The sequence below is a fragment of the Oryzias latipes genome (assembly GCF_053564925.1).
Source record: "Oryzias latipes strain Hd-rR chromosome 1 unlocalized genomic scaffold, Olatipes_Hd-rR_3.1 chr1_Y".
NCBI lineage: Eukaryota > Metazoa > Chordata > Actinopteri > Beloniformes > Adrianichthyidae > Oryzias > Oryzias latipes.
Genome location: NW_027616335.1, coordinates 3,643,518 through 3,669,042, shown reverse-complemented (window position 1 = coordinate 3,669,042; position 25,525 = coordinate 3,643,518). Strand labels below are relative to the sequence as shown.

The 25,525-nt window shown below is 39.7% G+C and overlaps 1 protein-coding gene across 1 annotated transcript; it reads left to right on the top strand.

Annotated features, from left to right (window-relative positions):
* Window positions 1–8,995: 8,995 nt before the first annotated feature.
* LOC144990222 (general vesicular transport factor p115-like) lies at window positions 8,996–17,399 on the top strand. Its single transcript, XM_078943257.1, has 8 exons — window positions 8,996–9,337; window positions 9,525–9,643; window positions 9,726–9,907; window positions 9,980–10,101; window positions 10,195–10,333; window positions 11,599–11,753; window positions 12,028–12,090; window positions 17,376–17,399. The coding sequence occupies exons 1-8, from the start codon at window positions 9,260–9,262 to the stop codon at window positions 17,397–17,399; spliced, it is 882 nt and encodes a 293-aa protein (XP_078799383.1). The 5' UTR covers window positions 8,996–9,259.
* Window positions 17,400–25,525: the final 8,126 nt, after the last annotated feature.

Genomic DNA, 25,525 nt, shown 5'->3' with positions numbered 1-25,525 from the left:
CCCAAATTTGGTGCATGCTTTGTTTGTTTCTTTGTTTTGTTTTTCTGTGTGCGGTGATGTTTTGGTTTGCTGTGATTTGGTCAATTATTACCGGGTGGAAGGACTTACAGGGACAAAAAAAGGACTAATTGGGAAACCCCTCCCCAACCCCATACGATTGGCTGTGGGCGTCATGCCCTCTCTTAAAAGCCAGAGGGCAGGCGAGAGCAGGAGGACGGCAAAGCTCCGACGAGGAAGAGCCTGAGAGAAGGAACTGCACGGAGACCCAGCAGAGCTACACGGAGGCGCGCTCACTGGAGGAATTCAAACATCCGAGGCAAGTGAGGACTTTGACGGGATCGGTAGAGAAGAAGACGAGCCCTGGACGTGACGCGCTGTGTGGGAGGAACTATTCAACGCGATTTCTCAGCTAAGTAAAGGAACGTGGGCACTTTTAACTCTGGAGAGAGTGTGTCCAGACATTGTAGTGCTGAGAGTAAGGACGTCTCTTTACATCCTCAGTGAACGTCGCAGGGCCAAAGGCTGCAACTAGAGGAGCTGCGCTGGACCTGTCTACACTGAGCTCTGCTCCTACCAGATTCTTCCCTCTTAAGACTTAGTTGGGATTGAAAGCTCTTTTTAATTTATTTATTTGGACTGCTGATCCAGCCTTACCGTTTTTAAAACTGTTTTATCCTGGTGGATTTTATTATTTTGTTGACTGTTGACCCAGTTGTATTTTTGTTTTTATTCTGACCGATTCTTTTATTTATTTTAGTCTGTTGTCCCAGCCGTATTTTTAACCATTTTACTCGGGTTGGGTTTTAACTATTTTTTAAAGATCAAGACTGGACAACTGTATTAATACAACATTTTTCGCTGTATAAAAATTTTTAAACTATACTTTTGCCTGGCATTTTCATTTCTGAACCTTTGGTATCTCTGCGAACCTGACAAAGACATGTTTGTCAAAACATACAACTTCAGCCAATCCCCACCACCAAGTTATACACAGAGATTTCTTATCTAACACAAGTTTATTATCTATGAATTGAGGGTTTTTTAACCCCGAAGGCAGCACACCTTCAGGAAGCCTTTATTTGCAATACCTCTTTGTGCCACGAGAGGTCCCTCTAACACCAACTACTCAACCTGTTTACAGAATGAAAGGATGTAAGAGCTCCAACATTTTTTTTCCCCAAAAGTTTTCTTTATTCAGAATCCTTTTTGGGTTTCCCATTTTATTGCAGCAGTAATTTAATACAGCCATGGGGTTCCTTTGAATAAAACTCCTCTTCTAATCTTGAAAAAGTGTTCAAAAGAACACCCAGACAGAATTCATTCATTTATCTTAACCGTTTTTTCCCTCACAGGGTCACGGGTCTTCCGGAGCCCATCCCGGCCACTTTATGATATGGCTGTTGTGGTGTTATGCCATTGGTTAAACATAATTCTGTTAAAAGAACTACAGGGTCGCATTATGACGTCACAGCGGTGCGGGGGGCAGCAGGAAGGAGATGCTAAATGTGTTGACAGGGTGCACAAAAGCAGCAGAAAGTTTAAAACCAAATCACATCCAGACGTCAAACAGAGCAAATCGTGGAGGCCTCAACACAGTAAACCAAATACAGTGTCATAAGTGCGGCAGCTCATCACCCCATCCAAAACGTGAGTGTCCAGCTAATGAAACAGTATGTCATGCATGTGGAAAAAAGGGACATTACATGAGAGTGTGTAAAAATAGGAAGACTTTGAGTGAAGTGGAGGAAGATGTCAATGCCTTATTCCTTGGCAGTGTTACCAGCAACGGAGAGTCGTGGATGGTAAACATAATAAACAACAAAAGCGTGTCATTCAAAATAGACACAGGAGCTGATGTCACAGTATTGCCACTTCAGGTGTTCAAAGAAATCTTCAGAGACAGTTGCCCACCCACTCTTCAAAAACCAACCAAGCCTCTGTTTGGACCTGGAAGAAAGCCGTTGGAAGTCCTCGGGTTCACAGAGATGAGACTAAGGAAATGAGCTAAAGAAGCAAGGGAGGATGTGTACATCCTGAAACACCTGCACACAGCATTGCTGGGGAGACCTGCTATTCACAAGTTGGAGTTAGTTACTCAAATAGACACTCTCAGCATCGAAACACTAAAAGTCAGCTACCCAAAGCTGTGCAGCGGTCTTGGTGAAGTGAAGCAGCCATACAACATCAAGTTAAGACCAGATGCTCAGCCCTTCTCATTAAAGACACCTCGGAGAGTTCCATTGCCGCTCATGGACAAAGTGAAGCAGGAACTGTCCCGCATGGAAGACTTAGGTGTGATAACCAAAATAGAGGAGCCAACAGACTGGTGTTGTGGCATGGTGGTGGTACCCAAAAAGAAAACAGACAAGGTGCGTATTTGTGTTGATCTCACACACCTCAACCTTTCTGTGTGTCGAGAAAAATACATCCTGCCATCAGTGGAAGAGACACTAGGCAAATTGGCTGGAGCCAAAATTTTCAGCAAATTGGATGCTAATATGGGATTTTGGCAAATTCCCCTTACAGAAGAGTCAGCCAAATACACCACCTCTATTACACCTTTTGGCCGTTACTAATTTAGGCAGCTACCTTTTGGTATTGCTTCTGCTCCTGAACATTTCCAGAACAGAATATGAAATGTTTTTTTTTTTTGCATGTTTGGTTTTGTTTTATTCTTTAAAACATCCAAACTGTTTGGTGTTGGCTGTAATGGATACTAACACTTGGCATCATTTGACTGCCATAACGATGATTTCAAAACATTTGTTTACATTTATTATTTATAGGTGTGTTTATTATTTTTTGTTTGTTTGTTTGGCCTTCAGATGCTTATTAAGGCTAATTTCTTTCAAATATTTCCTTTTTCTGCTTGTTTTAGGGTTAGTTGTTAGTTGTTTTGTGCTTGAGCGCTTTAAAAAACCGTGGAGTTCATTTTGGGGTGTTCTGTGGTTGTGATTCGGTTGAGGTTTAGATGAACTCTGAACCCGATCGATTTTAACCCTTCTAACTTCCACTCCTGTGTTTAGTTCTTTGGGTCTGAAGTCTCTTTGTGTGAGCTGTCTAACATGCTTTTGATGCCTCTGCTCGCGTGTCAGAAGCTCCTCGTCAGACTCACTGTTTGGTTTTCTGCAGGGCAGCAAAGTCCAGACCAGGGTGGGCCTCCTCATGCTGCTGTGCACATGGATTCAACTGCTGTTAGGTGACGGAGGTGACAGTGCGTATGTCCACAGAATCAGCATGCCTAGGGCAGACATGAGGTTCCCCCCAGCCCCCCATCTCCTTACGCTCTTTGGATTTGTTGTCATCATCAATGAAGGGAAAAGAGAATTGTATAAGTCGAATGCTGCGTGTCGACATTGTTACACAAAGATAGCGAATGCCACATTAATTTTTTTTCAGGCCAGTGTTAAGTTTTTGGTTTCTGGCAGCTAATAGGTTTTCTTATTTTATGAAGCAGATCACCTGAATAAGTCAGTTTTATTTATTTTTATATAAAACCAATAAATGCATTTTGCAAGTAATTTTTTACTGCCTTTTTTGTACTGAAAAAAAAAACAAAAATAGATAGAAAAAAACTTTATTAATCTCCCAAGGGAGAAATTCAGGTGTCCGACAGCAAAACACAGACAATAAATAACAATAAAATAATAGTTCATAAATAGCAGTTCATATCAGATTTGTTAAACAGCCGTACCGAACTAATTACACCCAAATTTGTATACATACATACATACATACATACATACATACATACATACATACATACATACAATCTATATTAACAGGCTATCATTCTAACGGCAGAAAGATGATAAATTTGTTATTCTGGGAAGTGTATATAACTGCAGCAAAAACAAAATCACATTTTCAGACTTTACAAGCTCTGTTAAGGAACTTAACCAAAGATATCCTAACAGTAATCTCATCATTGGAGGTGATTTCAATATGGTGGAAGATGAATACCTTGACAGATTTCCTTCAGCATTTCAAAACCATCATTATAATCCTCCTCTTCTTCATTTATGTAGAGATTTCAATGTTTCTGATGTCTGGCGCTGTGATAATCCTGATGTTCAAGCGTTCCCCTGGTTTAAACCAGACGGATCTGCTAAATCTAGGTTGGATTTTTGGTTGACATGAAAATCAACAGAATTTTACATCAATAGCTAAAACTTCAGCTGCACCATTAACAGACCATTCTATGATCAAGCTCATTATTCAATCTCGCAATAATCCTAAAAGCAAAGGTTACTGGAAGTTCAACGCTAGTCTATTAGAGGAGGAATTTTATTCTCAGGCGATTATAAATGAAATCCAAAGGATAACTAACGACTGACAGTTCACCACTCAGAGGGAGAAATGGGAATTTTTCAAATTCAAAGCAAGACAGATTTCAAAAACTCATAGCAAAAGATTGAGCACAGATGGTAAACAAAAAGAAATGGAAATGATCAGAGATATGAACTCTATTTGTTGTAAATCTCTATTGAGTGAAGTTGAGAAACAGAGAGTTGCATTCCTGCAAACCTCTCTGGATAATATGAACATCTCTAAAGCCAAAGGAGCTTTTATTAGATCCATAGCTAAATGGGTTGAAGAGGGAGAGAAAAGTTCAGCTTACTTTTGTAGACTGGAAAAAAGGGGACAAGAGAAAAATGCTGTTATCAGATTGCTAATTAATGGCAGAGAAAGTACAAATATGGAAAACATGAAGAGAGATATTTTCCAGTTTTACAGTGGGTTGTACTCTTCTTCTTATTCATTTCAGGATGCTGATCGCTTCTTCAACCACATCAAGGGTTTGGCTCCTAAAGTGGATGAAAATTTTAAACAAGTGTGTGAAGCAGAAATCACTATGGAAGAAGCAGAAAAAGCCATGAGAAGTTTAGCTGTAGATAAATGTCCAGGATCTGATGGGCTTATCATGAACCTTTACAGACATTTTTGGGAACACTTGAAAGAGCAGTTTTTGTTGGTCATAAGTTGAGTTGAACATCCTTCCAACTACCATGAAGCAGGGTGTCAGTACCCTGATTCCTAAACCTGGGAAAGACGCCAGACTAATTGATCATTTGAGATCAATATCCCTCCTCAACAGTGATTATAAAATTCTAACCAACATTTATGCATCTAGATTAAAAACAGGACTGAATCAGATCATCTCAGACACACAATCAGGGTTTTTAAAAGGACGTTCAATTCACAATAATAGTTCTTGATTTGATTGACTATATCAATAAATTGAAGATGATGGCTTCATTTTATTTTTAAATTTCTTTAAAGCCTTTGACACGGTTGAAAATGTTATCAATACTTATAAAAAAGCTCTGGTTTCTGTACACTCAATGTCCCGGGAGAACAGTTAGCCATCACTCAGCTGGCAGACGACACGGCCACATTCATGAAGGACAGTCATCAAATACCAGAGATCATTCAGACTGTGGATTTCTTCTCTAAAGCATCTGGTTAAAACTAAATCTCAGCAAATATGAATTGTTGCCAGTTCACTATTCTGATCAGTCAGTTCTTCATAACACAGCTGTTAGGACTGTTGTGAAATATCTTGGTGTTCATATTACCAAAGATAGTCAAATAATGGAGGAAATGAACTTATGGAAAACTTTAGAGGAATGTAATGTCAATTTAAACATGTGGTCACATTTCTTTTTTGGGCAGAGTGTTTCTCACTAAATTAGAATGTTTATCCAGATTCATTTATCCAGCATATTCACTCCCAATTCCTAAATCTGCAAAGAAAGCAATAAACCAGGCCAAGTTCAACTTAATCTGGAAAAATAAAAGTTATTACTAAAAAAGGAACTATAATTCAGGATTACAGTGAAGGTGGATTTAAAGCCATAGACTTTGAAAGTTTGGATGGTATGATTAAGATAAATTGGCTTAGGTCTTTTCTGCAAAATGGAAGAAATATTTGTTTTCATATTCCTTCAAACATTTTCTCTCATCTAGGGGCCACTGAGTTCCATCTAAAATGTGAAAAAACTTCCTATTAAACTTTCTACTTCTCATCAGCAAGTGTTACTGTACGGCAAACTCACATACAAACATAACTTTAGTCCACATAAAACTCCCACATGAGTGATAATGGAAACATTATCATTCTCTTTCCAGTAACTTTAAAATAAATGATAGAAAACAATAGAACAACGTGATCAAAGCAATCCTTCAGACTTTGATCAAAATGTCCTCCAGTTTGGTTCAAAATGTTCAAGTTCTGCTTTTCTCTCTGCTGTTCGATGGTCGACCGCTTAATTCAAAACTTCGAAGCTCATTTATACGATCTTTGTTTGTTAGATAATTGTTTCCAACATCTTACAAAAATCTTTCTATATCACGGCGTTACACAAGAGAGGAAATAAGCAAGTAAAGATCTCAGTTTATTAAATATCCAATTTTCCCAAAATACAAAGAAATCCATTTTAAAATAATGAATGCAGTCTATCCATGCAAGGAACTGCTACACATACGTTTTGGTTTTCCTGAAAATAACTGTTCTTTCTGTGACATAAATAATAAAACACTTGATAATCTGTTTTTTGAATGTATGTATTTTTACAGTTTTTGGGAGGATTTCTTTTTTTGGTGCTCCTCAAAGTTTCCCTTTGTCAAAGAGATCATGTATTTTTTTGTCTTTCAAGTATGTGTATACAGCTGGCAATGACATGAAGAAGACTGCAGTGTCATCCAGTGTCTCTATCCATCCACTAATGAAATAAAGAAAGAAAAAAAGACTACATACAAACATTATGTTGTTAACCAGCATAGATGAAGTGGGATTGCCACCAGTTTCTGGTTGATCTATAATCAGGCTTTTCAATTTAAAATATCACCAGGCTGCAAGGTTTGTTGGTTCTCTTTTCCTTCAAGGCTTTGAAATTCTGCGGCGACTGATGAGAAGTCAACACTACATGTTCCTGTTGAACCTTCACACTTGCAGAGCTTTTTTGAGGGAGGCTTAGCACCTTGAAGCTCTCCACTCTTTAGTAAAAGTGAAACCTTTGGGTGAAGTCAAGACATGTTTGTCAAAACATACAACTTCAGCCAATCCCCACCACCAACTTATACACAGAGATTTCTTATCTAACAGAAGTTTATTATCTATCTAAGGCAGCACACCTTCAGGAAGCCTTTATTTGCAATACCTCTTTGTGCCACGAGAGGTCCCTCTACACCAACTACTCAACCTGTTTACAGAATGAAAGGATGTAAGAGCTCCAACATTTTTTGGCCAAAAGTTTTCTTAATTCAGAATCCTTTTTGGGTTTCCCATTTTATTGCAGCAATAATCAAATCCAGCCATGGCGTTCCTTTGAATAAAACTCCTCTTCTAATCTTGGGAAAAGTGTTCAAAAGAACACCCAGACAGACAGAATTCATTCATTCATTTATCTTAACCGTTTTTTCCCTCACAGGGTCACGGGTCTGCCGGAGCCCATCCCGGCCACTTGTATATGATATGGCTTTTGTGTATTGTTATGCCATTGGTTAAACATAATTCTGTTAAAGAACTACAGGGTCGCATTGTTATGACGTCACAGCGGTGCGGGGGGCAGCGGGAAGGAGATGCTAAATGTGTTGACAGGGTGCACAAAAGCAGCAGAAAGTTTAAAACCAAATCACATCCAGACGTCAAACAGAGCAAATCGTGGAGGCCTCAACACAGTAAACCAAATGCACTGTGTCATAAGTGCGGCAGCTCGTCACCCCATCCAAAACGTGAGTGTCCAGCTAATGAAACAGTATGTCATGCATGTGGAAAAAAGGGACATTACATGAGAGTGTGTAAAAATAGGAAGACTTTGAGTGAAGTGGAGGAAGATGTCAATGCCTTATTCCTTGGCAGTGTTACCAGCAACGGAGAGTCGTGGATGGTAAACATAATCATAAACAACAAAAGCGTGTCATTCAAAATAGACACAGGAGCCGATGTCACAGTATTGCCACTTCAGGTGTTCAAAGAAATCTTCAGAGACAGTTGCCCACCCACTCTTCAAAAACCAACCAAGCCTCTGTTTGGACCTGGAAGAAAGCCTTTGGAAGTCCTGGGGTTCACAGAGATGAGACTAAGGAAATGAGCTAAAGAAGCAAGGGAGGATGTGTACATCCTGAAACACCTGCACACAGCATTGCTGGGGAGACCTGCTATTCACAAGTTGGAGTTAGTTACTCGAATAGACACTCTCAGCATCGAAACACTAAAAGTCAGCTATCCCAAAGCTGTGCAGCGGTCTTGGCGAAGTGAAGCAGCCATACAACATCAAGTTAAGACCAGATGCTCAGCCCTTCTCATTAAAGACACCTCGGAGAGTTCCATTGCCGCTCATGGACAAAGTGAAGCAGGAACTGTCCCGCATGGAAGACTTAGGTGTGATAACCAAAATAGAGGAGCCAACAGACTGGTGTTCTGGCATGGTGGTGGTACCCAAAAAGAAAACAGACAAGGTGCGTATTTGTGTTGATCTCACACACCTCAACCTTTCTGTGTGTCGAGAAAAATACATCCTGCCATCAGTGGAAGAGACACTAGGCAAATTGGCTGGAGCCAGGATTTTCAGCAAATTGGATGCTAATATGGGATTTTGGCAAATTCCCCTTACAGAAGAGTCAGCCAAATACACCACCATTATTACACCTTTTGGCCGTTACTATTTTAGGCAGCTACCTTTTGGTATTGCTTCTGCTCCTGAACATTTCCAGAACAGAATATGAAATGGTTTTTTTTTTTGCATGTTTGGTTTTGTTTTATTCTTTAAAACATCCAAACTGTTTGGTGTTGGCTGTAATGGATACTAACACTTGGCATCATTTGACTGCCATAACGATGATTTCAAAACATTTGTTTACATTTATTATTTATAGGTGTGTTTATTATTTTTTGTTTGTTTGTTTGGCCTTCAGATGCTTATTAAGGCTAATTTCTTTCAAATATTTCCTTTTTTTGCTTGTTTTAGGGTTAGTTGTTAGTTGTTTTGTGCTTGAGCGCTTTAAAAAACCGTGGAGTTCATTTTGGGGTGTTCTGTGGTTGTGATTCGGTTGAGGTTTAGATGAACTCTGAACCCGATCGATTTTAACCCTTCTAACTTCCACTCCTGTGTTTAGTTCTTTGGGTCTGAAGTCTCTTTGTGTGAGCTGTCTAACATGCTTTTGATGCCTCTGCTCGCGTGTCAGAAGCTCCTCGTCAGACTCACTCTTTGGTTTTCTGCAGGGCAGCAAAGTCCAGACCAGGGTGGGCCTCCTCATGCTGCTGTGCACATGGATCAGCAACTGTCCCATTGCTGTCACGCACTTCCTGCATAACCAGGATAACGTTCCCTTTGTATCCTTCATCACAACCTTTTTACCTTCTCCCCCCTTTGACCTCTGAGTCTACATTTCTGCTTAAATGCATCTTCACATCAAATCTGACCTCTGAGTGTAAAGAGCACCCATGTGTTTATTGCTGGGGAGGGAGCCCCTGTCCTCCACTGGCTTCTCTGCATGAGCCTTGACTCTGAGTCCTGCAGCTGACGGCTCAGATCTCTGAGAACCTGGGAGAAGACGAGAGGCTGGTGCAGGGCCTTTGTGCGCTGCTGCTCGGCATCTGTATCTATCATAACGATAACTCACTGGAAAACTACACCAAGTACGTGTCTTTGAGTCACTTTAACATTCTGTTAGACTCGATGTTTGAATGAAAACACAGATTTTCTTCCCGTCGTCTTCAGGGAGAAGCTAAAGCAGCTGATTGAGAAGCGCATCGGAAAGGAGAACTTTGTGGAGAAGCTGGGCTTCATCACCAAACATGAACTGTATTCGCGGGCGGCCCTAAAGCCGCAGCCCGTCTTCCCGTCGCCGGAACAGATGCTGTTCGACCACGAGTTCACCAAGCTGGTCAAAGACCTGGAAGGTCAGGGAGGCCGCCGTCCTCATGTGCAAGTGATGGTTTGAGTCCCAGTTGACGTAACGCTGCTCATCACAGGGGTGATCACCAAAGCGGTTCACAAGTCCACCGAGGAGGACAAAAAGGAGGAAGAGATGAAGAAGACGTTGGAGCAGCACGACAACATCGTAACTCGATACAAGGAGCTGATCAGAGAACAGGTTTGTCGAATTTGGCTTCTAAAAATGTTGCCCATTAGTCGTGGATTTGCTGTAGTCTCCAGATAACATCAGAGTTTGGACTGTGTGACTCAGGATGCTCAGATCCAGGAGCTGAAGGAGCAGGTAGCAGCTCTGTCCTCCCAGCACGAGCAGATGCAGGCCACTGTCGCACAGCAGCTATCCCAGATCCAGCAGCACAAAGACCAGTACAACATCCTGAAGCTGAAACTAGGTCAGTCCTCGTCCAACACGCAAAAGCTCACTCTGACACTTTTACAGTTTCTATAACCTTTTTGTTGGTTTAGAAATGATGGAGACATTCATGTCTGATCCTTTTTGCGCTAAAGAGCAGCTTATGTTATTAAAGGAAATTCATTTTCTTGTCTCTTATCTGCCTTTGAGGGAAAAGCTTCCACTGTAGCTGAAGACTGGATTTGTAGGGTTTTTATTTACACTTTGAAAGGTTTGAGTCACACGTCCCACAGAAAAAGTCACTTTTCCCTGAGCTTTTTTCAGATTTTTAGTTTTTGATGATGGATTTTGGTATGAAACGTTGCTGATTACTGTAGTCTATTTTATTTTTTCCTGTTTTCCAGAAATGTAAAAGAAAGTCACTTCTTGGTTTTCAAAGCTTAACTTTGTTCCGTCTGTTGTGTTGCAGCAGAAGCTTTTTATTGCAGTTAAGACACAAACATGAATAACAACACAATTTGCCATCAACTCCTGTGACCAATCACCTGCTTCCTGGCCCTTCTAGGCATTCTGGGTAGTGTAGTCATATCACATTACATGATATTTGTTACTGTGCCTGATTGGGAAAAAAAACAGCCAGTAATCTTAAAATATTTTCTTGATTTCCTTTGATGGTAAATAATATTTTCAGTCTGTAAATTCTCCCAATTGCCTTAATGGTGGTGTAGTGGTTAGCACTCTCGCCTCACAGGAGAAGGTTTGAATCCTGGCCGGGTTCTTTCTGTGTGGAGTTGGCATGTTCTCCCATGCATGTGAGGGTTTTGTGGCTTCCTCCCACAGTCCAAAAAGCGTCTTCATAGGTTCACTGATGACTCTAAAATGTCCCCAGGTGTGCTTGTGTGAGTTTGTGTACCTGCAACAGACCGGCGACATGTTCAGGGTTTTAACCGCGCCTTTGGCTTGTGACCCAAAAAAAGGTTTAGCAGCTTCTGATGATGGAAGAAAATTCTCCAAATCAAAGACTTGTTTAGCCTTTTAGAGTTCAATGAGACAATTTTGAGCAGACATTTTGATTTGAGAGATAAATCTTCATGTCTGCGAACCACAGCAGGTCTATAGTGCTGAATCAGCAGCTTCTATCTGACTCTCCTGTTTGTTTAAACAGAAACGGTGTTCCCGTCAGCCCTCTATAGAAATGAGACTCGTTTTACCTCAGAATTTAATCGATGCTTTAAGAACAGGTGTGTGGTATGTCTGAAGGATTGGAGTGTTTTGGTATGTAATCATGTATATTGTCATCTTCAGGTAAGGAGAGTCCGAGTCAGGGGGACGGCTCCCAGCAGAACGGACTGCAGACCGAGGAGCTCTCTCAGCTCAGAGAGGAGCTGGACGAGCTCCACAAGCAGCACGCAGTCCTGCAGACGCAACTCGCCGAGCGAGACGCACTAATCACCACCCTGGTTAGTAGATCTAGAAGATTGAGTGAGTGTGTGAGTGAGTGAGTGTGTGTGTGTGTGTGTGCTGGGATGAGGAGGATTCTAAAAACGTCATGAAATAAACCAGTAAATAAAATAATTTCTGCTGATTTGAAAAGTGACATTTTTGTTCAGATCTGAAGAAAAACCATTGCATCCGTTTTTGTCACCAGCTGTAATCTACTTCAATTTGAAGGTTTAAATGTCTTGAAATGTGATTCCTGGTATTTAATGTTTATTTATTTCATTGTAACTGTAGCAGTCGAGCTCCCAGACGACAGAGAGCCCGGCAGGAGGATCAGACAACACAGAGCTGCTGCAGGTGAACTGGGACTTTTTTATGTGCTGATACGAGTTTGCTCCAGTTAGTACATGAGAACAACGCCAAACTGTAAAAAGATCCGGTTCATGTCATGTCTGTCATGGAGACTTTAAAAAAGCACGAATACAGATACGCCACAGGGCAGTGTGCTGAGCCCTCATCTTCTTCACTTTGCTCCCTGTTTTTACTTTGAAAGTCCTAATGGATGTGGACCATCAGAGCAAGTGGTGCTCGGACACAAACCTCATGGAAAAAGCCTTCAAAAGCAGACCTGAAGGATCTCCTGGTTCAGATCATTGCAGATCCAGTCTTGATGGTAGAAAGAAGAGTTTGCTGACTATCACCAGCTGGTTAAGACTTTTCTGCAATAAAGGTGTAAAAAACACAAACAAACCCCAAACTGCCTCCCTCCATCCTGTGAACATCTGCAGGAGCTCAGTTCCTCTTGACTGTTTGTCTGTCCGCTGCTGAAAGACCAGATCTTTCCCTAGAATTGTTGGAGTTGAGCATTTCAAACAATCTAAAAAGAGACGATCAGAACAGATGAACAGTTTGAACCGTTTCCATCTGGCAAACCGTTCAGAGCGCTAAAGTCTGGGACTAATGCTTTCTAAAGTCGTGCATTTTAACATAACTAAAATACTGCTATATTTTTCTCAAGTGATCGTTTTTTGTTAAGTCGCAAAGTCGGTTTGGTGAGATTTTTTTATCATTCTCACTGATCAGCTATCAGCTCAGTTTCAGTTTAGCTGTGTGGGACTTTGATCTCAGAGCTATTTAATACCCCGCCTGTGGTTTTTACACAAACCACCTGGGGCCTGTTTCAGAAAAGAGGTTAAGTGTAAACTCTGAGTGCATTAACCCTGAAATCAGGGAAACCCTGGGTTTTCTGTTTCAGAATGGGAGGTTTGTTAAACCAGAGAAAGCAGATTAAGTCAAACCCGTTTCTGAAAGAGAGGTAACTTACTCGGAGTCAGTGTCTATGGTTACTTATGCTGTGAACCTAACCTGGTCGGGAGCAGGTTTTACTCTGTAAACTAAAGGTTTCTGCCGGTCCCCTCCCCTTTTTAAAGACGAAGCGGTATGTTTCACTTTAACCTTCATTGCCCACATTTCCGTCACACAGAGACGGTCTAAGTGACAAGAATGGCTTGTTCTTTCTTGGAGGACCCAATAGACGAGGAGGCTGCATTAATTCGTAGAGAATTATATTTACCTCGTACGAGGATTTTGAGAAGACTCGATTTTTTGTCATTTCCCCATACGTTTTTGTTTGAGCGTTACCGTTTTTCGTTGCAGTCAATTACATATATACAATGAAAACAACATTAGATATGTATTGCTATGTAGATGTTTCATATGTCAAATATTGTCAACAAAGCCTACATCCATGACATGCTCAAATTTGACCTGATTGAATTATGTTTTTATACTTCATTTTTAGCTGCTGCCATGTTTACAATGATTTAAATGCAAACTTAGGCATTAACTTGAGCAGCTATGTTGTCCCACGCTAACTGTCTCTGTTTTGCAGATGCAGCGGTGTTGCTTTTCTTCTGGAATATATGCTCATATTCACTGTAACTCTGCAGCAGCACGTCAAGTTCAGCTGGAGAAAAATACGCAGACCTCTTTTTTTCACGGTTGCCATGGTGACTCGTGATATCTGCGCTCCATTGATAATGGCTTCTTATAGACGCGGTGCGCACGCTCAACTCCGAATCAGTCCACTCAGAGTTGATTGACCTAACGTGGATCAGCTTCTCTGAAACAGAAAACTCAGAGTTGTTAATCTCCCGATTGACCAACTCAGAGTTCAAGTTCAACCTCAGAGTTGGTTGAACCTCCTTTCTGAAACAGGCCCCTGGTCTGAGAAAGTCTGTAGTTGTTCCAGCAGGAGGAGTAAACTCACCGCCTGTGAGGCATGACTTACAGAGGTACCTTTGGTGCTGAACCTTTATTTAACTCTCAGGAGTCTAAGGTGGAATTCAAAGTTTTTGTCTCCTTTGGAGTTTGATGTTTTCACCTTAAAAACTGTTGGTCATTTTTTTTCAGTACGACTTTACCAGGGTGTTTTAGTTGTCATTTTGCTGTATGGTATTAACGCATTTGACCTGAAATCATACTAAAAGAAACCCAAACTCATGCAGATTTATTTTTTTAGCTTGAAAATACAAATGTTTTGTATAATTTATGATTAACTATGTAGACATTGGGCAAAGCGTTCAATGCAAACAAACTGTCAGACCTTTCAGTACAGATATGGGTTCAACCAACTCTGAGGTTGAACTTAAACTCTGAGTTGGTCAATCGGGAGATTAACAACTCTGAGTTTTCTGTTTCAGAGAAGCTGATCCACGTTAGGTCAATCAACTCAGAGTGGACTGATTCGGAGGTGAGCGTGCGCACCGCGACTATAAGAAGCCATTATCAATGGAGCGCAGATATCACGAGTCACCATGGCAACCGTGAAAAAAAGAGGTCTGCGTATTTTTCTCCAGCTGAACTTGACGTGCTGCTGCAGAGTTACAGTGAATATGAGCACATATTCCAGAAGAAAAGCAACACCGCTGCATCTGCAAAACAGAGACAGTTAGCGTGGGAAAACATAGCTGCTCAAGTTAATGCGAAAGTTTGCATTTAAATCATTGTTATGAAATATTGACTGTAATAACTTTTTAAACAGCGTAAGAAGTGAAATAAAAAATGGCGGTATTTAGGTGTACTTTTGAAGTGTCATTCCTGGTGTAAATGCATGAAATGCTGCATAGTGTACAGAATCAATCTGGGGGGAAAATGCATTTAACGTCGGTAATGTTTAGAGGACTTTTTTGTTAACCTTCCCCTCTTGCAAACGTTGGTCAGTTTAATATTAATACATGCAATTGTGTTTTTAAAAGTGAACTTTTGTGTACTTTTGAACCTTTCGCTGCGCGAAAACTTCTCCTTTCTTTTCTCTCGTCTTTCCGACCGTGGTCAGAAGCGCAGGGGAGATTTCCTTCAGGGCCGAAGGGAATTCTCCTTCGGGGTTCACTTCCGTTCGAAACCCTCAACCTCCAGAGCGGATTAAGAATGACTCCAAAACAGTTATTCTGGGAATGACACCTTCTCTTTATTTAACTAAGTGCTCCGTCCTCCGAACACACAATATATACCACGCTCACCCCCCCACCCCCTCCTTTCTGAAACAGGCCCATGGTATCAGAAGAAAAAAGCTCTACAAAACATTTGTTGCCCTCCCTAAAGTGTTTTGTTTTTAATCTGAACACATATTTGGGAGTGTTCCGGTTCTGGGTTACACAACAGGACATGTGGCGTGCCTCTCTGCGAATACAACTATCTTCAAATTACTTAAAAAGTTGATTTTTCTCCAAAAAAGAATACGAAGACCTCAAAAAGTCTCTTGACATTATTCAAGAAACGCTGAAAAGTTTATGGATCAAGTGTCGGCTAAGCTAACGCCACTTTGGGATATGATGGAAGAGTTCCGAAGATTTCGGGCTCAAAACGAGCAGCGAGAAAACCGGGTCGAGATTCTGGAGAAAAGACTGGACGATGTGGAACAGCAAGTAAGGATGAATAATGTCCTTCTCACTGGAGTACCAATCAAGCCTCGAGCGAAGCTGAATACAGCTGGAGCTAGCACTGCTAATGCTAGCGCTAGCGTAGCTAGCAGTGCTAATACGGAGATCGGTGCAGAGTCTCTGGTGCAGCAAATACATTCATTTCTCACATCTAAAGGAATTTCCCTGGATCTCAATACCATCGAGACCTGCCACCTGCTCCCCAGGATAAAGGAGACGGATAAACCAGCGATCCTCATCAGGTTTGTGAATCACAAACACAAGCTAGCTTTGATGAATCAACGCAAAAATCTCAGAGGATCTGCTGTTTATCTGAACGACTATCTGACTAGAAGGAATGCTGCAATCTCAAAACATGCACGGCTTCTCAGGAAGCGTAAGCAGATTGAGAACACTTGGGTTAAAGGCTGCAGGATTTACGTCAAACCACTCGGTCCACTGGACCGGGCCAAGGTTGTGGTTGTGAACATCATGAAGGACTTTGAGAAGTGCTTGATTACGGTTGTATGAAACAACGTGGAGTAATAAATCAAAGAGCCAAATAATTTCAAGAAATATGACGCCTGGATTCCTCACTTTCTCCATACGTCTGACGTCACCTGAATAACAGCAGAGTTCTGACCTGCAGACAACTTGACCTCAACTTTCACCGCAGCTGATATCAGCTGAAGGATATGGACCTGAATCTAATGTCTGCAGACATAGCATCGAAGAGAAATGTTAACTGTTTAAACCCAGAAGATCGGCTGTTATCAATAAAAGAAGAAATGCCAACCTTGGACAATTCGACAGTTTATGGACCCTTTTTATTTTTTCCCCTACAGCATTACTTTATTATAAAAAAAATAAAAATACAAAAAAATATATAAAAAGAGTAAAACAAATGATTAATCACTTTTGAAAATTGTTAAATTGATTGACTTTTGATATTACTTCACTAGCTCCTAAAATTGATAAATTGATTCAAAAATCTTTCCTAATGTAGCATAACTTTGCACGTTTTTAACTTTTGATACTTGATGAAATTTTGCTATGAAATTTCCTGAAACAGTGTTGTGTCTATTTTACTGATATAGTATTATGTTTTAAAGCATATGAATGACTTTTAAAAGTAACATAATTTGCATATATTTCAGATGACTGATCTGCATTTGTCATGTTGATTTCTAAAATAGTTATTTTTGACGTAGTACTTAAGTAATTCATCTTTGGCATGTGCTTTATTGATACCTTATGATTGTTAATTCTGTCTGATAAAACCTAGGAACCGGATATTGATAAATCATGTAATAAAATGGTTATAGTATAACGGGGTGGGATTATATAAGTTCGCTTCCTTCCACTCCCTTTCAAGCAATATTTATTAATTATGTTTAATTATCCTAAGTTTGATTAGTTATTGTATGAATGTATAACTGATGATTATATTGCTTTTGTGTATTACTTCTATTTGATTGCTTGAAATAAACCATTTCAAATCAAAATATTTGGCGAACATTAAAGCCATTTTTAAGCAGCCAGAAATGCCTTCTCAAATTCTCTGAAATTCACAGACTTTTACCCATAATCCTTTCATCAATCCCTTTCCAAGAAAAGACTGGTTAATGCTAGACGTGTCAGGTTTTAGACACAAATAGTTGTATTTCTTTACAGTCATCAAGGCGCTAATGGGAGTTCCTTGTTTGTCTTCTGTTGCTGCAGGAGCTGGAGGCTATTTTTGTTTAAAAGGAGAAATTGTTTTTTTTGTCGATAAAGTTCAAGTTTTTTCAAGAGCCCTCCCCAACCTGTGCGGCGCGTAGCGGAGAGATAGGCCTGTTTAGGGCAGAGACAGCAAGCACGCGCAGCAAAGTAGCCATTAGCTGAAAAACTACGGTGAAAAACTAAAATAACGGTGCAAACCTGTTGTCTAGCTAGACCGGAAGAGGGGTGTGAGCCAAATAAGATTTTATGCCATTACGAGACGAGTTTTGGTGAGTTTTGTTTTGTATTTTGCCTACTTTTGTGGCGTGGGTTTTGCCGTGATGAGGCGAGCCCAGTTGAGACCAATTTAAGTTGTGAAAAGACGACAAAACAGTACTTTTGAGTTATTTATAATTTTTTTTGACACTTCGAAACATGAATGTATTTTATTTGATGTATTTTGGGTATATTTTGTGTGAAAAGAAGCTAATTTTGCAAGTAGAGTTGGATGTATGAAAAAGAAAAAAGAGCAGCCGCCATTTTAAGTTCTAAAGAGTCACGTAGCCTTCTAGTGCGGCTCCGCTTTCATTTTGGAGTGGTTTTATTTTGCATATGGACTAAAATTATTTTTATGGCCTGTCCTGCAGGCCAGGTTTTTGATTCCCCCCCGAGAGTAATTGGGAGATGGTTCCGGACCGGATCGTTCTGGACTTCTCCTGATCCATGGATGGCGAGCCTACCCAAGGAGCACAATAATCCGGACTGCCTGTACTAGAGCATCACGTGGTCCTTTACTTTTCCTCACTACTACAAAATCTCTGCCAAGGTCGCGGTAGGAGATTGAACACTAACTGTGGATCCAATACACTTTAAAGGAGCACTACCAAAAACTGGATACATCTGCTAACAAACTTTAAAGGGTTTTGCTAAGCAATTGGACATTTAGAAAAACAGTTCTTTGTTTGCTTTGCATATTGAATTGTCTTTTGTTTGATATCTGATATTTTGTAACTTTAAAGGATACTTTTGGCGTAAATTTAAAGTGACAAAACTGATTTTAAAAAAAAGTGAAAAGGGTAAATACAGTGAACTCAAAAGAAAGCTTAAAACTAAATTTAAGTTAAATAAATTTAGTTCTGTAACTAAAATCCCTTTAAACTAAATGACCGGTCATCTTTAATTAAAATAGATTGAAACTGAAATTAACTTGAACAAAACCTTTTATTTGAACTTTAACTGAAAAAGTAAAGGAACAAAACAACATAAAGGGTGTTTAAGAGGTGTCTTAACATTACTTAAGAACCATATTTGTATGTTTATTGTTGTTTGTCAATTGTTCAGTAAACTGCCGGCTTTTTCTTTTCCATTCTACCTTTTATATTGATTCTTGGCTCTTTTATTCAATACACACCACTCCGTGCGAACCTATATCTGGTCCAGTAGCTTGACTACCTCTGCCTAATAGCATAGGTGCTACAAATACTTGGCGAGCCAGCCAGGAGTGGTTCGTATATAATTTTCAGAGCTCAAATTTGACTAAGAACTGAACAAAAAATGGAAGCCGTGCAACGAAGTAATGTTAAGATGCCAAACTCACTTCTTATTACTGGTTTAACTGACACTGAATCTGATGAAGAGCTTTTTGACTTCCTCAAACAATATGGGTCCATTCAGACAATGGTACCTGTAGATCCCCCGTGTCCAGAAAAGGGCAAGCAGTCCTTTCTTGAGTACGCGTCCAGTGCACCAGTGCAGGCATTATCTAGCTTACTGCCATACAGATTCTCACCCAAGAACAAACCTGACATACTTTACCTTGTCGAGGCATTAAGCTCAGTTTACAGCACCGTAGTTAGCAAGGCAGCTACTCAGACTTACCTGACTGAACTGAGAGACATTGCAAGACTGATAGGTAAAGACTTTGCAGACTTACTAGACGAACTTTCCTCTATAAGCCAAGTTGTTAACCCTGACGAAAATGACTCAGGTGACCGCCAGGACTCACCCCAAGTCCCTGACACGAATGCTCCTCTCAGTCCTCTGCAAGAGAACCCACCAACTCTTGAACCAGTCCACCCACTGATCCAAGCTCCAGTTGAGAATCCCCCACAAGTGCAGGTCAATGTTAAGACACCCACTCTCAAACCTTCTGAAGTAAACCCACCAGAGCTTCAGAAAGTAATAGTGGAACATGTGCTGAGAACTGAAGACTTCAATGCTCAGATGAACACTCCTTTCAGATTGAGACCCTTTTCAGGGCGCTGTCCCCACCCAAACAACAAAGTCGACTATGAGAGCTGGCGCTCGAGTGTGGAACTCCTTTTAAAAGACCCCAGACAGCCTGATTCATGCAAATCCAGGAGGCTCTTGGAAAGTCTCTCTTCACCTGCTGTCGATCTGGTAAAGCACATACCTACCGAGTCACCTCCTTCCACCTACTTGAAAATACTCGACTCTGCCTTCGGTACGGTTGAAGATGGAGACGACCTCTTTGCCAAATACTTGAACACTGTGCAGAATAATGGTGAGGCACCATCGTCTTACCTCCAGCGTCTTCAAGTCATGCTGAACACCACGTTCATAAGAGGTGGTGTTCCCTCTGGTGAACTGGACAAGCAGAAAAGGCAAATTCCACCTAACTTTTCCGAACTTCTTCTCATGCTCCGGACTGCTGAGAAACAGCACTTGAATACAACAAAACCAAAAGTGTTTTCCAACTACCAAGGCGCTCAGTCCCAAAGTCCAGAGCGAGATACATCAAAAACTGTTGACCCCCTTTCTGAAATACAAGACCTCAAGAAGCAGATCGCCAATCTGCAGTCCCATCTTGCATCTCTAAAGAACAAAAAAGACTCAAACAGTAAAGTAAAGTCAAAATCCACAAACTCGACCAAGACAAAAGTCCCCCCTGAAAGCCTTAAAACTCCAAAGCCACAGCCTTCAGAACAAAAATCAGAACCTCATCCAAGAAATCGTCCGAAGCCCTGGTACTGCTTCAGATGTGGGGAGGACGGGCACATCAAGCCCCAGTGTGAAAATGAGCCAAACTCTCCCCTAGTTGCTGAAAAAAAGAAACTCTTAAGAGATAAGCAGATAGCATGGGACAAAGTGAATGGACAAGAACCTACTTTTTTAAACTAAAGAGGGCTCCAGTTGTGGGACAAATTGGAGCTGAACCAAAGACAAAGAAAAAGAAACGCGTCTTGAACTTCCACACACAAGCTGAAATGTCACTTTCTCTTCCAAAAGGTCTTGTTGGAGCACTGCCCAACAAGACTGCCCAAGTAACCATTGACGATCAAGTGTGCAGCTGTCAATTTTTTTTTCAAATTCAACAACAAACGAACAACAAAGATTTTTTTTTTTTACATTTTTTTCCGGTTTCAATAACAAAGTTTTTTTTTGTTTTTTCAAAAATATAAATTTTAATTTCAACAACAAAAGTTTGTTTTTTCAAAACATTTTTTTTTTCAAATTCAACAACAAAGATTTTTTTTTCCAATTTTTTTTTTCAACTTTAACGACAAACAAAGATTTGTTTTTCAAATGTTTTTTTTCAAATTCAACAACAAACAAACAACAACAAAGATTTTTTTCTTAACATTTTTTTCCGGTTTCAATAACAAAGATTTGTTTTGTTTTTTCAAAACAATTTTTTTTTCAAATTCAACAACAAACGAACAACAAAGATTTTTTTCTTTACATTTTTTTCCGGTTTCAACAACAAAGTTTTTTTTTGTTTTTTCAAAAATAAAAATTTTAATTTCAACAAAATGTTTGTTTTTTAAAAACATTTTTTTTTTCAAATTCAACAACAAAGATTTTTTTTTTGTCCAATTTTTTTCTTAAAGCGGGCTGTGTATTCAAATCGGCGGCGCCTCTCCTTGTTGCTTGTGGCTAAGGCCAGGAACCTTCGAAGGAGAGCCTGACGACAGAATAAAATCAACAAATGACTTCACAAGGAAAAACTGGAAACAATCTGCGTGTATAAAATTGTTTAAATAAGAAAATGACTAGAATTTTTTTGGGGCTTCACACAAAGCATTTCCATTGTATTGATTTCTATCATTCAATTCAAACTTACAGGAAAAAAGTTTCCAATGAGATTATGTTTCCATTATCATTCATAATATGTAATAATGACCAAATACCATTATCGATCTAATTTTTGTAAAAATGTTGATTTGTTCCTACATAAATTATACCGACAGCTCCATATGGGAGTGTTATGTGGACTAAAGTTATGTTTGAATATGAGTTTGCCGTACAGTAACACCTGCTGATGAGAAGTAGAAAGTTTAATAGGAAGTTTTCTGTAATCAAAATCACATTTTAGAAGGAACTCAGTGCCCCCTAGATGAGAGAAAATGTTGGAACAAATAAGAAACCAAATATTTCTTAGATTTTGCAGAAAGACCTAAGTCAGTTTATCTTAATCATACCATCCAAACTTTCAAAGACTATTAAGTCCACCTTCACTGTAATCCTGAATTATTGTTCCTTTTTTAATATAATGAGTTTTGTTTTTCCAGATGAAGTTAAAATTGGCCTGGTTTATTGCTTCCCTTGCAGATTTAGGAATTGGGAGTAGAACTGTGACTGTGTCTGCGCGTTGCGTCTTGTGTAGGACTAGGAGAAAGAAGCGCGCACACGTGTGTTGGGGGGTGCGTGTTGATTCTTCTGCCCTCTGGCTGCATGTGAGGCTTCGCCTGTGCTCTCTGGTACAGACATCTTCCCAGAATATTAGATATTGCCCAGTAATAAACAGACTGCAGACACTTTGTCACCTCTCCGGTAGTCGTGAAGCCTGACACCCATGAAGAACGCGGGGCAGGAGGCTCCGCCGTTGTTTATTCAGACACGTAACTTTGCTGCAAACAAAATAGTTCCCAACAAGAAAATGAAGTGATATTCATGGAAATCTAACAGCGTGTGTTCATGTTTGGTGTTACAGAGTGACTGAGATCAGTAATCCCCCCCCCCCCCCCCCCCCCAACACAAAATCCTCCGTTGGGCGGCCGTGTCGCGCACTCAAGAATGCACGCAGCTTGTAATGGAAATGAATACAATGGAAATGAATAATTAGAACGCAGCAAATATGTCGTATTTCCTCGCAAGACACAAACTTATGTAGAATGAGGACATGTGTGTTTCTGAAACAGCGCACGTGCCGCGTGCTTCTCTGAGACAGTGACAGCCGCGGGCGCGCGCAGGCGGGTGCGACGAGGAGAGAAGAAGAGTGATAAAAGGTTTCCCATATAGAAACCATGGAAGCGATTATGTAGCATATATAAAAAGCAAAGTCAAAACCAGAAATGCTTTTTAATTTTCAAAATGAAGCTGCATTTTTTGACTCAAAAATAAAATGAAAAAGCAATATTTCAAAATGCTTTTTCATTTCTTTCCTCAACACAGCTTATTCTGTCACTTAATTAAAATTAAAATGAAAATGTTATTTGACATTTCATTTTCAAGACGTTCTCTGGTAAATGTGTAGCATAATTCATTTAGAAATGTCTAATTTGACAGTTAAAATGGACCTCATTTTGATGACCTCATCACCGCGTTGATGCGGTTATCGTCACAGCCCTAGATCTAACATAACTTTTTTAAGCAAAAAATGACAAATGTTTCTATTCAAAAAAATGAAAAATGTTTCTATTCGTACATAAACTCAATTAAAAAGGTGTTCAAATCAGAAATATACATTTCTAATTATTACTGAAACGTCCACATGCAAATTTGTTTTTTAAAAATGAGACAAAAATGTGTTTTTGAGTAAATAATAGGAATTCGTTGATTTGAAAAGCCTAGTTTTTCTATTTTTTTCAAATGTGTAATAATTACTGGTGATGGTTCTCTCATGCGTTTATTAATAAATTGTATGAGTATTTGGCAAAAACCTTAAGTTGGTTTCAGGCTTGAAGTATCCAGTAGAAACAAGAAAATCTATCGTTTTTTGACTTAAATAAAATGTTGATTTCTTTAAATGAGCTAATAATATCATAAAAGAGAACAAAAACTGTAGGTCAATCTTTTCTTTGAATTATTATTTAATTATTTTCTATTTTGTTTTTGTTTTGTTTTTGGATTTCTTTTTTTTAATGCACATTTGATTGAAAAATAACATCACCGACTCATCTGTTCACACACAACAAGCAGGAGTCAAACTTACAATTTTAGTTGGAACCGTAAATTCTCAGGAGGCGGCGCCTCTCCTCCTCGTTCCGCGCCAATGGGAGCAGCCTCCTCAGAAGAACCTGACGACAGAATAAAAAACAATATTTGACTTCACAAGGAAAAACTTCAGACAATCTGCGTGTATAAAATTGTTTAAATAAGAAAATGACGTGAAATTTTAAACGTTGGGCCTACACAAAGCATTTCTACATAGGTCAGTGTAATAGACGGGAAAAGTTTAATGATGAAAACTCTAAAAAGGCTAAAATGTGTCTGTTTTCATTTGAAATCAATTTTAAAAGAGTATTTGTAACTATAAATTGTACTTCTTTGAAAAAAAATCGTGGAGAAATGAGGTGTGTCGTATGTGAGAAAGATGTGTTTTAGAGCAAACACTTCCAACTCACCTGATTTTCCCACGCGATTCTTTGGTCGCGCCTCGCCCGAAGTATGGCGGAGTGCCAGACTAGGGGCCTGGGGACAGGGTTGGGGGCAGGTTGGGGGTTCCTTGGAGGGGGTGGGGGTGGGGGGTTATCTTCCTGGGGGGGTGGGGGTGGTGGGGGGGATTTTGATGTTCCATTTCTTTCTGTTATTCTGCAAAAATGCATGAAACGGTTAACGTTGAAGTATCTACAAGCTGAGTGGTTAGCTTACATTTTATTGTACAATGGGCAAAGAAAAAAAACACTGAAAGCATATTTATCTAACAAACAATGTATCTAACTATAGTTTGTTTCCACACACAACAAATTGTAATATCAAGACAAATGTCTCACCTTGACGGGGTTCTCTTCTGTGATTTGCGTCCGTTAGTTTGAAAAGAAAACAAATATATTGTTAGCATTGTCGTTATTTATTGTAACTATGGATGTCACATCCAGCAAAATTATATCTATTGTAATGATCCGGCCGGACCGTCACTTTAGTGGGGTAGCGAAAGCCAACTGCTCATTTGGATGGCTTCGTTGGAGAGCTGTCCGTGCCCCATACACCGCACGACCCTGGACAGTCTCAAGCAGAATAAACAGGAGGAGAGACAATGTTAGCTTTTAAGCAACAAGCAGTAAGCAGTAAGCAGTAATACCCCCCAACACAAAATCCTCCGGCGGGCGGCCGTGTCGCGCACTCAAGAATGCACGCAGCTTGTAATGGAAATGAATACAATGGAAATGAATAATTAGAACGCAGCAAATTTGTCGTATTTCCTCGCAAGACACAAACTTATGTAGAATGAGGACATGTGTGTTTCTGAAACAGCGCACGTGCCGCGTGCTTCTGAGACAGTGACAGCCGCGGGCGCGCGCAGGCGGGTGCGACGAGGAGAGAAGAAGAGTGATAAAAGGTTTCCCATATAGAAACTATGGAAGCGATTATGTAGCATATATAAAAAGCAAAGTCAAAACCAGAAATGCTTTTTAATTTTCAAAATGAAGCTGCATTTTTTGACTCAAAAATAAAATGAAAAAGCAATATTTCTAAATGCTTTTTCATTTCTTTCCTCAACACAGCTTATTCTGTCACTTAATTAAAATTAAAATGAAAATGGTATTTGACATTTCATTTTCAAGACGTTCTCTGGTAAATGTGTAGCATAATTTATTTAGAAATGTCTAATTTGACAGTTAAAATGGACCTCATTTTGATGACCTCATCACCGCATTGATGCGGTTATCGTCACAGCCCTAGATCTAACATAACTTTTTTAAGCAAAAAATGACAAATGTTTCTATTCAAAAAAATGAAAAATGTTTCTATTCGTACATAAACTCAATTAAAAAGGTGTTCAAATCAGAAATATACATTTCTAATTATTACTGAAACGTCCACATGCAAATTTGTTTTTTAAAAATGAGACAAAAATGTGTTTTTGAGTAAATAATAGGAATTCGTTGATTTGAAAAGCCTAGTTTTTCTATTTTTTTCAAATGTGTAATAATTACTGGTGATGGTTTTCTCATGCGTTTATTAATAAATTGTATGAGTATTTGGCA

What these genes read in the sequence shown, in the direction of transcription:
- LOC144990222 (XM_078943257.1), top strand. Translation starts at nt 9,260, where the DNA reads ATGCTGCTGTGCACATGGATCAGCAACTGTCCCATTGCTGTCACGCAC. An exon ending in ACCAGGATAACGTTCCCTTT is followed by an intron (nt 9,338 to 9,524) that starts GTATCCTTCATC and finishes TGAGTCCTGCAG; the next exon opens with CTGACGGCTCAGATCTCTGA. An exon ending in CATCCTGAAGCTGAAACTAG is followed by an intron (nt 10,334 to 11,598) that starts GTCAGTCCTCGT and finishes TGTCATCTTCAG; the next exon opens with GTAAGGAGAGTCCGAGTCAG.